The sequence below is a fragment of the Macaca mulatta genome, chromosome 13 (assembly GCF_049350105.2).
Source record: "Macaca mulatta isolate MMU2019108-1 chromosome 13, T2T-MMU8v2.0, whole genome shotgun sequence".
NCBI classification, from domain to species: domain Eukaryota; kingdom Metazoa; phylum Chordata; class Mammalia; order Primates; family Cercopithecidae; genus Macaca; species Macaca mulatta.
The window spans coordinates 55,240,556-55,255,000 of record NC_133418.1 but is presented as its reverse complement, the minus strand read 5'-3'; the positions used below and the strand labels follow the sequence as shown (position 1 = coordinate 55,255,000).

Genomic DNA, 14,445 nt, shown 5'->3' with positions numbered 1-14,445 from the left:
CCAAAGGTTGACTAAGACATGGTTGTTGTCACAAACCAGTTCAATCAGACATACAAATAATGAATGACAATACAATGTCATACAAGCTCAAAAAAAGGTTCAGATAGCAATTATACATCATATCAGAGAAGGGTCAAGGAGAAGTCACCCTCTGACATGGATCTTGATGAATAAATGAACATTCCCTAGGTGGGCAAGGAGGAGCGTGGCAGTTCCAGGAGAGGGCATAGGAGGAACAAAGGGCTCAGGAAGGTGAAGAGTGGCAGGTCTGCCTGTGAAACACAACAGGCCCTCTGTGTTAAGCAGGGTGCTCAGCTATCATCTGACAGGTAATGAGGAGCCAATGAAAGATTTTCAGCATGGAGAGACTCGGTCAGATCGAGAGTTCAGAAAGCACACTGTAGAGCATGGAACAGGTGAGAGAATGAGAACAGTGGGCCAAGTAGGAAAAGACTTCTTAAGATTAGTATGGCCCATGCACTAAAGACAAATTCACAGTTGCTCATTAAACACAAGTACGTGCAAGATGTATGTATGTACATGCAAGAAGCCAGAAAAATAAACAAACCAGAAATAATTAAACAAACACACACAAATACACACCACTGTATTTGCATTACACGCATCTACACACTTACGCAAAGAATCACACACTAGCAGCCGCAGGCAGACCTCGCTCACAGAGGTAAGAACGACAAAGAGGAAGCACCACATACTTGGACTTATTGAGACTGGCCTCAGCTGCAGCTGCCTGGAGCAGCTGGGTTGATTTGCTGGCAGGGACCCCAAAGACGGCACTGTGGGTTACGTCACTGAGAATACGCCTGTGCCCAGCACGCTGGGTTTTGGGGGATGAGGGTGGAGTGAGAGATCCAACTTTCTGTCCCTGGACGGCAGGAGGTGGGGTTGTCTGAACCTTTGGCTGTTGTCTTACTGGGGCTTGAATCTGCTAGGAAGAGAGATGGAAAATGTTTCATTAAATTAAAAAAAAAAAAAAATTAAAGGAAAAACAAACAGAAAAGCGTAACAACAAAAAATGCCACATAAGCGCTAACATGAGACTCAAATGGCTAATTTTATCAATAACGCCCAGAAAGAAAAACCCAGGCTTTGACAAACTGTGCTGCAACTTTGAGACTGATAATAACATGGTATTTGCCTGATACACATACATTTCAATCTTCATCAGCAATAATATGCAGGGTAACCATATGTTAACCATATTCAGCCCAAAGTATAAGAATGCAAAAGCTATTTCAGGTGTAAACATCTAGAATTTACCATAAAGGACCACGTTCTATTTCTGGAGTCACACACAAACTCATTCAGAATGCTTCCAAAGGGCAGGCAATAGATCCTATCACTACAGGTAGAGGCCAATGAAGACATATCTCCAGCGAAACACATTTAAGCTGAATGATTTCTGCTGAGATCCCTCGCTCTCTGCCATAGCGAGACCACAGGTTGGGAGTGAGTCAGAGAGAATTCTACCGTGATTAATAAATGTTACTGCTTGTTTGTTTTAAACTTTTATTTTAGGTTCGGGGTACACACGCAGGTTTGTTATACAGGTAAACAGGTAAACTCGTGTCACGGAGGTTTGTTGTACAGATTATTTTGTCACCAAGGTACTAAGCCCTAGTACCCAACAGTTATTTTTTTGGATCCTCTCCCTCCTCCCACCTTTCACCTTCAAGGAGGCCCCAGCGTCTGTTGTTTCCCGCTTTGCATCCATGAGTTCTCATCATATAGCTCCCATTTGTAAGTGAGAACATGTGCTATTTGGTTTTCTATTCCTCCAATAGTTTGCTAAGGATAATGGCCTCCAGCTCCAACCATGTTCTTGCAAAGCCTCCATCCTCCTTCTCTTCTTTTTACGGCTGCATAGTATTCCATGGTGTATATGTACCACATTTTCTTTATCCAATCTCCCATTGATGGGCATTTAGGTTGATCCCATGTCTTTGCTATCATGAATAGTGCTGCAATGAACATACACATGCATGTATCTTTATGGCAGAACAATTTATATTCCTTTGAGTATACACCCAGTAATGGGATTGCTGGGTTGAATAGTAGTTCTGTTTTTAGCTCTGTGAAGAATCACCACACTGCTTTCCACAATGGGTGAACTAACTTATACTCCCATCAAGAATAGATAAGCATTCCCCTTTTTGTTTTGTTGTTAAGGCTCTTTATTTCATTGATGGGATGGGTATACAAGATCCTATTTCTGTGACAACTCCTAAGAAAATATATAGCATTAGTTTAGTGGGATTAACTTGTTTCAATCTTCAGTGTGGACATAATATTGAAGAACTGGCAGAGAATATACTAAGAAGAAAGAAAAAAAAAAAAGGTGCTGATGATGACTGAGCTAATAATACAAGGACTCTTGTGATATGGGCCATTTTCAAAACAGGCCAAACTGCCACCACAGAACAACATACAGATGAGACATCCTTGTGACCACATGAGTGGTCCTTAAGCATAAGTCACCTATATTAAGGAAAATGAACAAAAAATGTTAAGAAAGCCACCCAACCCCTTTCCTTTACTCTAACAACCTAGAGATAAAATAACTTCAGATATAAAATGCCCCAGGGATTTCACCATCCCTTCCCTCCAGTCCCTCCTCTCAGATTAGAGTTGCTGCTCCAAGTGGCAACTCAGTTCACCTGCAGTATCAGTGTCTATAAAGGCAGGCCCTGAGAGAGTTTAAGGAAACTAGACTATCTAGATACCCGGGTCAGGATGCTTCTAGCTTGGGATATTGACTGCCCTCATCTTGTACTCAGGACTTGGAAAATTTATTTAAGGCAGACTATGTACACGTGTCAGCATTCCATCCACTTTACCAACAGGCTGAATGTTACAATATAAGGTTCTAATATCAATCAGAGGTTAGAAGGGTAACAAAGCTGCCCTGCTGCAGGAGAGGCCAAGTGCTCTGTGAAGACGACCACAGCTCCAGCTCCACAACTTCCTCTGGGGGTCCAGAGTGAGCTGTGCCTGTAACAGCTGGCTCAATACTACCACCACACATAGGGGTCAGAGGGCTTTGAGGACACACTGAATTGGCTTATTTCATGAGACATTCATTAATCTGAAAAGAATACTAAACTGTTGGGTCCTTTTATTTTGAAGAGTCCAGTGACAACTCTATTCCGAGATGAAGGACTGGAGGGAAGGGATGGTGAAATCCCCAGGGCATTTTACATCCGGAGTTGTTTTGTCTCTAGGTTGATGGCATAAAGGAAAGGGGTTGGGTAGTTTTCTCACCACTCGGACAACATTTTTCTCTTCTGTTCTCCAAATGCAGCACACTGAAGATCAGATGCCTCCTTCAGGACATCTTGCCCTATAACAGCAATCTACAGACACTAAGTGGTTTGTATCTGTTCAGCTACACCTCCCAGCAACCCTGGCAGACAGTTGTACTTCCACTTAGAATCAAAGAATGTGAGAGTTTAAAGGGACCTTAGAAAACGTTGATTTCAACTTCTGTACTGAGGACAAGAGCTCATTCAAGGTCACAGTGTTAACTGGAACCCATGTCTCCTGACTGTGGCTCAGGACTCTTTTCTGCACCATGATGCCATCCCAGGATTGGAAAGTGGGAGGAGGGAGAGAGAGACCATAGGAGACGGAATACAAAGACTCAGATGTTTATCTTGCTGAAGATTTTTAAAAAATAAAATATGTAATTATAAAAGGAGTATAATCACATCAAGAAATGTAAGAATATAGAAAAGAGACTTCTATTCCATCACTCTAATACAACTAGATACAATTCTTATCTTTTTGGTACCTTATACTTTAAGTCTCTTTTCAAGTATATGGTTTTTCCATAATTTCACAATTCCTTTAACATTACCTCATGAGCATTTCTTTTCATACTCTTGTACAGACTTTATAACCATGCTTTTTAATGGCTGCACAGTTGGGTTCCTCAGCAATTTAGGCTGCTTCCATTCTTTGGGCTATTATTAAGAAGACTGCAGTAAACATCTGGGGCACATGGCCATTTTCCCTTTGCTACTTATTGCTTTAAAATGGCTACAGGGTACGCTTTACCTTCACTCACTTGCTTCTCTAGATTAGCCCTGCCAAGAGTCAGTGGAGACAGGGGTGGGTCAAAGCTGAGAAGCTCTATGGCTCCTGGCCAAAGCATGTTTCCTCTCTGTCCCTAAAACCAACTATCCCAGAGCAAAGTGTTCAAAGTATTTGTTCATCCAGAGAACATGGAGAAGGTTCATAATTCGTTCCCAAGAAAGTGGACACTTTTGTCTAGGAAAAGCACAGGGGAACCTTGTAAGAAGTGTAGTCAGTAGTAGTTGATCATTTTATCACCCTGGATGAGCATCTGTTATCATTAAACTTAAACACAGATCAGGATTCTTTGATTATTGCCCCAGCTCCACAACCATCAGTCTGTATGTCTTGGGCAATCACTTTCTAGTCTATGCCTCAGTTTCCAATTCCATAAAATGAGGAGACTGAACTGGATAATTAAGGTCCCTGCTAGCTACATCATGCACTAATTTTTTTAAAAACTCTGTTTCCATGAACAAGAGGAACTTTATCTCTTGTTAAAAATACAGAGACTCACTGTCTACTCCACGCCTGCAGGAAGTCTGAGTTGTTTTAGAAACGAAGGTGTAAAGACACTAAACACACACTTAGCTGAGACTTAAAGAAGACAATCTACGGGCACTGCTTCCTTTCGAAGGGATGTAGGTTTTCTGTTTAAGATGGGAGACAAAACTCTATTACAAATCCATCCTCAGAAAGACGGTTTCTTACTTTTCCTTTGTTTGTCTAGTGGTTGGACTTCCCTGGGAGTAACAGGGTAGCTGTGACACTCTATCAGCTGGGTATGCAAAATGTCTTTTTCTAACACCATAAATTTTTCTATCACTATCACTCAGAAAAATATGACTACGGAAAAAAAAATCCACTTATTAAAGGCTAAAGCATGATGTGCCTGTGTGTGTTGAAACTGTAGAGGACAATTAGATGAGGGGTTCTGATGCCATACTCAGCCAATATCTAAAAGTGGACACGCCCAATTTCTAAATTGACAGGACGGCTCAAATGACTGGATACTCAGATGCTCTGGTACCCAGGGTGATTACACCAGGGTGAACGGTCCCAGGTAAGCAGGCCCTTGACGGGAGCTCCAAGGTAAACTTAAATAATGTGATTAATAATGTCATCCAAGACAAAGAATAAACACAACATGGAGGACTCAGGGCCTGGAAAGGGCACAATGGATCAAACTGCCCCTTGAAGAAGAGAAAGGGATTAACTTTAATCCTGCCTAGGTCCTTGACTGTTCAAAGTGACAGTGACAGAGATGACGAACAGATCTTCCTGCCAGCCTAGTTTCAGAGAGATAAAAATTACGAAGGTTCTTCATCAGCAGCCTAGAATGATTTTTTTAAAAACCTCTATCTTCTACAGAACATCTCATACTATTCTTGGATATATCAAGGACAGATCAAATATTTGAACCACCCAGGTGGGAAAGCATCCTGACCCAACATCCGCTGCTGCCATCTTTCCCACCCTTTCCCTAACTCTCACTGCACACTCCTCCGCTGCTTTTGTGCTCTGAGCTCTGGTTGATTCTTACCGCTGGCTCCTGGGCAGGGGCTGGCTGTGGGGCTGCAGCTGGCGGTGGCTGGGGCTGCTGTCCTGCTGCCACAGTGGGCTTTTGCTGCAAGGCAGCCTGCTGAGTCATCAGCTGTTGTTGATGCAGGGCTGTGGCCAGCTGTTGCTGTTGCTGTTGTTGTTGTTGCTGCTGCTGCTGGTAGAAATTCTGCATTAGCTGCTGTTGAGAGCCTCCCTGGGACACCACAGGGAACTGAGCAATTGCTGGTTGCTGGGTTGCTGGATGTACTGCCTGAAACTGAGCAAGAAATGAGAAGATGAATAAGGGCTTGTCCCAGAATAATAGTCACAAAAGACAAATGTCTCAGTAACAATGAAGACCAGTGCTAAAGCCAAAGGCAAGGGCAAGTAGAAAAGTCTTGAGGCTAGGCCTAAAATCTCATGATGGAGACCTCAGGGCATTAAATACAACACAGCAGCAGTCCCTTACACTGCTAGGCTCCATCCATTGCACCAGGCTGCCTCCTGCACTACAGACTGGCCTTCCAAGTGGGTTTCTGGGCCTTGCCTAAGGGAAGCTATCTGACTAAACATCATGTGACTCCATAAGCTAGAGTATAGCAGGAGCTAATAAACGATCTCCTAATCATAGAGGTAATCCTTCTTATACAGGGATTTAAAGCAGCCAAGATTAAAATGCTTCCCTACCTGAATATGATGACACAGAAAAGAATAACCTAAATGTTAACTCAACTATTCAGACTCATCTCAAGTCTTACTAAAAATTATTTCCCAAGAGCTCTATTTTTATTAAACTTCCTTAGTACAGTCAAAATAGCCAGTATACTCTATGAAGCTTCTTTTTTTGTTGTTTGTTTGAGATCATGTCTCGCTCTGTTGCCCAGGCTGGAATGTAGTGGTGCAAGCAATCTCGGCTCACTGCACCCTTGACCTCCTGGGCTCAAGTGATCATCCCACCTCAGCCTCCTAAGTAGCTGATATCACAGGTGCACACTACCATGCCTGGTTAATTTTTTTTCTTATTTTTCGTAGAGACACAGTCTCACGATGTTGCCCAGGCTGTCTTGACCTCCTGCGCTCAAGCAGTCCTCCTGCTTCGGCCTCCCAAAGTGCTGAGATTACAAGCATGAGCCGCTGTGCCTGGCCCACACTTCTTATATGTCTCTCTAATCCCCACTGTTAGGGGCTATGTGCTACATACACAAACAGAGATCAAAATAAGGGCCTGCCAATGAACTAAGGTCAAGACTGTATCTGTGAACATCCTGTATACTTTATGTAGTTACTAGAGTCAATTGGGAGGATACTGTTTGTCTACTGGGGCAAGGTTAAAGGGTTAACAAATTAGAAGACGTCAAAAAAAAGTAGCTGCCTACTTATAACAGCAAAATACTGGAAACAACCCAAATGTCTATCAACAGGAGACTGGCTGATTAAATAAACTATGATAGATATATCCTGAAGGAAATATCTAATAGAATACTCTCAAGTTGTAAATAATAATGAGCAATACCACTATACATGAGTTGGCGGGGATGAACTTTTGCAGATTTAACTTTGAAACTATGTAAATGCTTTACACATCCACAAAACAGAATTAAACTAAAATTTAAAAAGTAATAACTAAAAATCAAAAGCAAAACAATGCAAATAAGCCGGTGTATCAAATCGGTAGCTGAACGCTCCAGAAAATAATGTGCTAATCATTCTAAGGGTAAAATGGGCAAGGAAATCTTAAACTGTTTTCAGTAATCATATGGTTATTGCTATCTTAAAACGATAGAACAATTAATTATGTTAATGCTGTTAAGAATCAAGATTTCCAGATGAAAACACAACAAAATCCAAGAAGTTAAACAGAAATCCAGTAATTCAATATCCAAATTAGGAATATAAATCTCAATTCATAATGCCTATTCTCTAACAAAACAAAACAAAACAAAACATATTTTCTAATTGTCCACTGAGAAGGCCTAGAAACAACAACCAATCCATTAGGCAAATGGTATCTCTAGCATCAAAACTGTGGTTTCTAAACATTATTTCCACTAAAAAGAAACAGAGCTCCTAAAAAAAATGGATGATTTCAAGTCGAGGGCAGCATGATCCTAGATAGCAAGGAAATCATTAAAGACCACTGGAGTTACCAGACTTCCACTGGCCAACGTTGGGGCAATCTGAGCTTTAAAATAAATAAATTTTTAAAACCTTAATATGCCAGGCACGGTGGTATGCACCTGTAGTCCCAGCTACTCAGAAGGCTGAGGTGGGAGGATCGCTTGAGCCCAGGAGTTCTGGGTTATAGTGTGCTATGCTAGTTGGGTGTCTGCACTAAGGTCAGAATCAGTATGGGGACCTCCTGGGAGTAGGGGACCACCGGGCTGTCTAAGGAGGATTGAACCAGCCCAGATTGGAAACGGAGCAGGTCAAAACTCCAGGGCTGATTAGTAGTGGGATCCTGCCCGTGAATAGTCACTGCACTCCAGCCTGGGCAACACAGCAAGGCCCTATCTCTAGTAAACACAACAAAAAAACAATGTATTCAAAGATATCAAATAAGTTAAAATCTAAGAATTCCTAATGATACTAAACTAAACAAAACAAAAACCTCACTGTTCACCTTTGGACGGTAAGAGAGAACAAATTTATTACTCTGAAAACTAGTAAACAAAGGGAAGAATCAAGTGTTTTTCCTGCCCTTTCTGTACAAACAGTACCTCAGGGTAACTAAAGAGTTGATGAAAAAATTTCTTCATGGAAAACGTCCAGCCCTCAAATGAAGAGGGAATGTTAGACTATCATTGTGCCATCCCTGATGAATTAAGGAACTTGGCAAATGATCAGTGATGGCTGCTAAGCTAATGGGGAGCATTAAACAAATGGATCAGACAGACAACACCTCAATACACTGATTGATCTTTTTTTTTTTTTCTTTTTTTTTTGGGAAACACAGTCTTCAGGGAAATCTGAAAGTAAACGTTCCCTGATCTTAATATCAGTGAAACAGAGGCTAGTGAGACATTACAGACCTCCTGACATGATGCAACAGGAAGAACAAAGAACTGTCAAACTGACTCAAATACTGAGTAAGCCTTGAGAAATTCCCAGTGTACATGGAAGATGATCAAACATATCAAATGACACCACAGGATGCAATCAGCTAAACCCAGAATGCCAAAAATTCCATGGGACAAATAATCAAGTTTCTCTGAAAAATTAGATGACAAAAAGCAAAAAAAAAAAAAAGAGAGGAACCTATGGATAAAAGGGGACTTAAAAGATATATCAGCCAGCCGCATAGGCTAATGCATGTAATTCCAATGCTTTGGGAGGCTGAGGTGGGAGGATGTCTTGAGGCCAAGAGTTTGAGACCAGCCTGGGCAAAATAATGAGATCCCATCTCTATCAATAAAAATTAGCCAGGCATGGTGGCACATGCTTATAGTCCTAGCTACTTGAGAGACTCAGCTGGGATGATCGCTTGAGCCCAGGAACTGGAGGTTGCAGTGAGCTATAACTGCACCACTTCCCTCCAGCCTGGGAAACAGAGCAGACCCCTATCTCCAAAAAAAAAAATAGATATACTCATCATTATAAAATGAATACATTCATAGCAAAAAAAATGTGAAAAAAAATATGAAAAGATAATGGAAAACAATATAGACCAACTAAATACATTCTGTTAGTATTGGATACTGATTCAAACAAGCCAACTTAATTATGAGACATCAGAAACAGTTAAACACTAATGGATATTCGATAATAAGACACTATTGTTATTTTTTCCTCTCTTATGATAACGGTGTTACAGTTATATTAGAAAAAAGAAGAAAAAAAAGTAGTCCTTAAAAAAATAGCTTTTTTTTTTTTTTGAGATAGAGTCTCGCTCTTGTTGCCCAGGCTGGAGTGCAATGGCGCGATCTCAGCTCACCACAACCTCCACCTCCTGGGTTCAAGCGATTCTTTTGCCTCAGCCTCCGAAATAGCTGGGACTACATACTTGCGCCACCACTCTCAGCTAATTTTTGTATTTTTAGTAGAGACGGGGTTTCACCATGTTGGCCAGGATGGTCTCGATCTCTTAACCTCGTGATCCGCCCACCTCGGCCTCCCAAAGTGCTGGGATTACAGGCGTGAGCCACCGCACCCAGCCAAAAAATAGCTCTTGTACTGATGTCCCTCAATCAGGTGACGGATTCCTCGTGGCCTGAGAAACAGGGTGAAAGGGGTGTGAGTGACAGATCCGCTTCCCAATGCTTTAGTATCTACATCTATGAGAAACGGTGATGTAATGGCTCTTTGGGAAGATACCTTTACCTAGTGGGTTTTTCACAGTCATGACTCAGATATGCAAGCAAGGGCCACACTCTGACCACCTTACCTGCTGAGTCTGGGCCTGCTGCTGCTGCTGGTAAAACGTGCCTGCCGGTTGCTGCTGTGGTGGTGGTGGCTGTTGTTGCTGCTGCTGTTGCTGCTTGAGGAAGAGTTGCTGCTGGTGCTGGGGTGTGGCCTGGGCCTGAGTGGGCAGACCCTGGGCCTGAGTGGAAGGCGTCTGCTGTGGAGCGGGAGGAGCCTGTGGCTGCTTGGCCTGAGTTTGTGGCAGAGGCTGGCTGGGTGGCGCTTGGGGTTTTGGTTGGGGAACACTGGCTAAAAGGCCAGGCTGATTGCTGGATCCTGCAATGAGAATAAAGTCCATGTAAGGGTTCCAAACTCTTCCACAAAAAAATGGCTTTCTGTCTTGCCAAAACAATTAATAAGGGGTGACAAGTGGGCAGAGTATCCCCAGATTCATGTGCTCCTCACTGTCTTTCCATATGCTCTGTCCCACCTGGAATGTCTTTCTTGCTACATTATGTGTTACAAATTTTTCAAAACAAGGTTCAATATTGCCTCCTTAAGAAAGTCTTCCGTTATTAATCATCTCATTTAGTCAATTACAAATTTAGTTGGCACCCCAAATGTCTACATATTCAGCTGACCTTTGGTACATATGCACAGGCTTTGCCCCTCTTGGCATGCAGCATGACAAAATCATTCCCTGGTGTTTTATATGTAGCTTATCCTAGTCTGGAGGCCTGGCTATAAGTAGATGGCCACCAAATTCCCCAAAAGCAGCTTCCTGGTACGGTTCAGTTATTCGATATTTTGGATCCATCCTTTTTATGAAACAAAGCTCCCTCATCTCATTAGAAACAGCATGCCAAAACATGAAGGGTGGTAGATACTTCAAGAGACAAAGCATTGAAGAAACAATATTCTTCTGTGAATGTCAAAAGAGAGGAGTCTTGTTTCTATTTTTTTTTTCAGGCATATATGAAAATAATTCAGTTTCTTTGTATCTCAGCCCATCAGACCCCAAACTTCCTAAAATTGAAAGTAACTTGTCTGCTAGTCCAAGCTCTTCAGCCTCTTCAGTCCTGTCTCTTCCAGGCATCTTTAACTGTTGATGTATTAGACCCAACCAGGCATTTTTGTAGGCTGGGAGGCAAATGAATAAAATAATGCTTTCTACCCAATCATCTCCCCTAGCCCATTTCAATGTCCCAAAGTTTAATTAACAGAACAGGGAAGCTGCCCTGGACTGAACTCAACACTTTGGAAGAGTCTTATTTCTTTAAAAGCAAAGGGAAATATATGAAATAAAGAGGGAGGATAAGGTTCCAAACTGCAAAACTTAGGGCCAAGTCTAGAAAAAGAGACAATGGGCTTTAGTGGTCTTGGAGAAGTATCTCAGAATTCAAGAAGGCCTCCCCTTTTGCCAGCCATTTGCCATACAATTTCTTTTTTTTTTTTTTGAAATGGAGTTTCACTCTTGTCACCCAGGCTGGGGTGCAATGGTGCCGTCTCGGCTCACTGCAACCTCTGCCTCCCAGGTTCAAGCGATTCTCCTGCCTCAGTCTCCCCAGCAGCTGGGATTATGGCGCATACCACAATGCCTGGCTTTTTTTTTTTTTGTTTTGGCAAAACAGGGTTTCATCATGTTGGCCAGGCTGGTCTCGAAATTTAACTCCTGACCTCAGATGATTCACCTGCCTTGGCCTCCCAAAGAGTTGGGATTACAGGCGTGAGCCACCACGCCTGGCCACTGCCATACAATTTCAACGGCAGCTGCCACCTGTTCCTCAAGGAACACTGTTATCTCTGTGTGCCTCTGGATTCCAATCCTAAAGCAAACCAGGCTTTCCAAGACTTTCCTGTTGTCCAGAATGACAAAGAGGTGTACTGAGTTTCAAACCAATCTGGATAGAAACCTGCAGCCTGAGGTGGGGGCTGAACAGTGGCCCTCTTCCGGGGCGTCAGGGCGGGCTGGATGGGAAGGATTCCTGGGTTCGGCTGAGTCTGCCCAGCTTTAGGCCTCTGGCGGGGTGCAATTGAAGTCTCTGTGGTGGGAATGGGATCTGTCAGTCTAGAAAAGGAAAAGAGAAAGGTTCATATTAAAGTACGCAAAAAATGGAAGCGGGTGGGCAGCGGACACAATGCTTCCGCTTCCACATCCACCTGAACCTTCCAGGTCTGCTTAATCGATGCTTCCCAAAGGATCTCCCACAGGATGCCACAGTTACTAGACCTTCTGAAAACAGGCTTGGTGGGCAAATAAATTTTTAACACACTGATCAAAATATATTGAGTGGCTCTCCTAGCAGAACTTTTCATGTGTGAATATGCAAGAAGAATCTCAAAAAGAATGCTATGTAGAATGCATTCTCTTTGCATTCTCTAAGCATTCTCAAGTTTATTTCATCTTGTGGCCCTTTTACCTAGTACCTCCTAGGATTTCCCAAAATACCCTTTGGGTGATAACGTAAAGAGGGGTTGGAGGCACGTGGTTTTCAGATGCAAAGAGAATTCAAACTTGGCTGCAACTAGCTGTGAAAGTGGTCTTTCTACAATGAAAAGCATGCAGATGAGTGAATCCCACATGGCAACTGGAAGGAAAAAGTAAATAATTCAAGTCAAAGGATTTAAAATTGGGAAGTGTGACAGAAACTCCATTTCTTCCAATATACATACTATCTTTTTTCCACAGTAACAAAAGTTTTAACTGGGCACAGGGTCACCCAGAGTAAAAATCACATTGCCCAGTCTCTTTTGCAAATAGGTGTGAACTCGTTTCTAAGTCCTGGCATTACATGAGATGTAAGAAGATTATCATGCGGCAGTTTTCATCAACCATAATAAATAACTGGTTCAAGCCTTCTGTCTTCTTCTTCAACTATTCCTTGATCCTGCTGCTAAGAGCAGGAATGTTGCCATATTGATCCATGCAGTCAGGGCTACACTGTAGGAATGGTGACGTGGTTAGCTTGAAGAAGTCTAGATCCCTGAGGGCTTCATGGAGCAGAACTGCCATGCTGGCCTTGGACTACTTACCTCCAGATTTTGTTTACTCGAGAGAAAAAAATAAACATCTATCTTTTATACACAACTGTCATTTTGGACTTGCTGTAACTCACAGCCAGACCGACACTTTCAAACTAATATAGGGAAGACTGCTTGCTCCTTGTGAGGGTGCAGAAGCCCAGGTGCTAACTTTCACGAATTTACAGTAGTCCAGGCAGCAAGTTACTACCTACCTGAGATCAGAGTTGGCCATCCTTTGAAACTCCACTTTAGAGAGTATAACTGGGCTTAGGCCAAAATTAACAAGTTTCAAGAATATTTCCAAAGCATATGTTTTGTCAAAATATTTCCAAAACAGCCTCCATGAATGTAAAACAGGAAGCAAAGCAGCTGGCCTCATGTCCTTCCCATGACGTACCTCCAAGCTCCATCCTAGGCCCAGAAACTTTGCACTGGCAACCTGTTAGAGGGATGCTCTTGTGCTGGCTGGGGAAGTGGTGACATAAAGGCTATCACATCTGGGGGGCTATAACTTGGGCAAGGGAGGTGGGAAGAAAAATGGGACATGTGCTGGAGAAAAGAAGAAAGGTGTAAGAGAGAAAAAGCCGGCCGGGCATGGTGGCTCACGCCTGTAATCCCAGAACTCTGGGAGGCCGAGGCGGGTGGATCACTTGAGGTCAGGAGTTTGAGACCAGCCTGGCCAACATGGCGAAACGCCATCTCTACTAAAAATACAAAAATTAGCCAGGTGTGGTGGCACGTGCCTGTAGTCCCAGCTACTCGGGAGGCTGAGGCTGAAGAATTGCTTGAACCTGGGAAGCGGAGGTTGTAATGAGCCAAGATCACGCCACTGCACTCCAGTCTGGGTGACAGAGTGAGACTCCATCTCAAAAAGAAAAAGGGGAAAAAAGAAAAAGCCAAGGGTGAGGGAGGTGAACAGGCTTCTGTAGAAACCCAAACAGCAGAACCTCCATGTTGATCATCTCTTGAGGGGAACATCTTAGAGCAATGGGATCTGGAGCCGAAGAAAACTATATTTGAGTTCTAGTTCCTCACTAAGTAACTGTGTGATAATGGGCATGTCACTTTCCCTCTTTCAGCTTTGGGTCCTTTATATGTAAAAGGGAAAAACACATATGCCTACATCATAAGGCAGATGTGAACATCAAATGTATCAGTAACTACGAATCTGTTTTATTAATTGTAGAATGTCCAAAATATTAGTTTGTATGGACTTCAATGTGTCTGTTTTGTGGAGTGGAGTGGGGAAAGGGATCATTGCTTAGCCTCTGCACATATCATGTTTGAGCCTACTACGAGACAGCCATGAGCACAAAAGACTAAGCTACTTAAATCAGCCCAAAAACAACTCCCAAAGAGGTGAGCATGGCCGAATTAGTGAAAGAAATGGACAGACTACAAAGTAACAAGTTTTCTTTGTTAAGCAAGTTTGCTACGTTCATTAAA

General features: G+C 42.7%; 1 protein-coding gene and 1 non-coding gene across 32 annotated transcripts in view; both read right to left on the bottom strand.

Moving 5' to 3' along the window:
• Positions 1 to 14,445, bottom strand: part of AAK1 (AP2 associated kinase 1) — a 224,695-nt gene that overhangs the window by 52,523 nt on the left and 157,727 nt on the right. For 17 of the 31 annotated variants that reach the window (XM_077959463.1, XM_077959458.1, XM_077959462.1 and 14 more), the window contains 4 exons: positions 11,889 to 12,043; positions 10,019 to 10,311; positions 5,639 to 5,914; positions 717 to 946 (listed from right to left, as the gene is read on the bottom strand). In XM_077959463.1, coding sequence (XP_077815589.1) covers positions 717 to 946; positions 5,639 to 5,914; positions 10,019 to 10,311; positions 11,889 to 12,043 — 954 coding nt within the window. Of the gene's footprint in view, positions 1 to 716; positions 950 to 5,638; positions 5,915 to 10,018; positions 10,312 to 11,888; positions 12,044 to 14,445 lie in introns of all 31 variants that reach the window. The other 14 variants (XM_077959456.1, XM_028832421.2, XM_077959469.1 and 11 more) reach the window with 1 other exon arrangement.
• On the bottom strand, positions 11,107 to 11,238 carry LOC114672019 (small nucleolar RNA SNORA36 family). The gene has a single exon (XR_003722220.1). It is a non-coding gene; the product is annotated as a small nucleolar RNA SNORA36 family (small nucleolar RNA).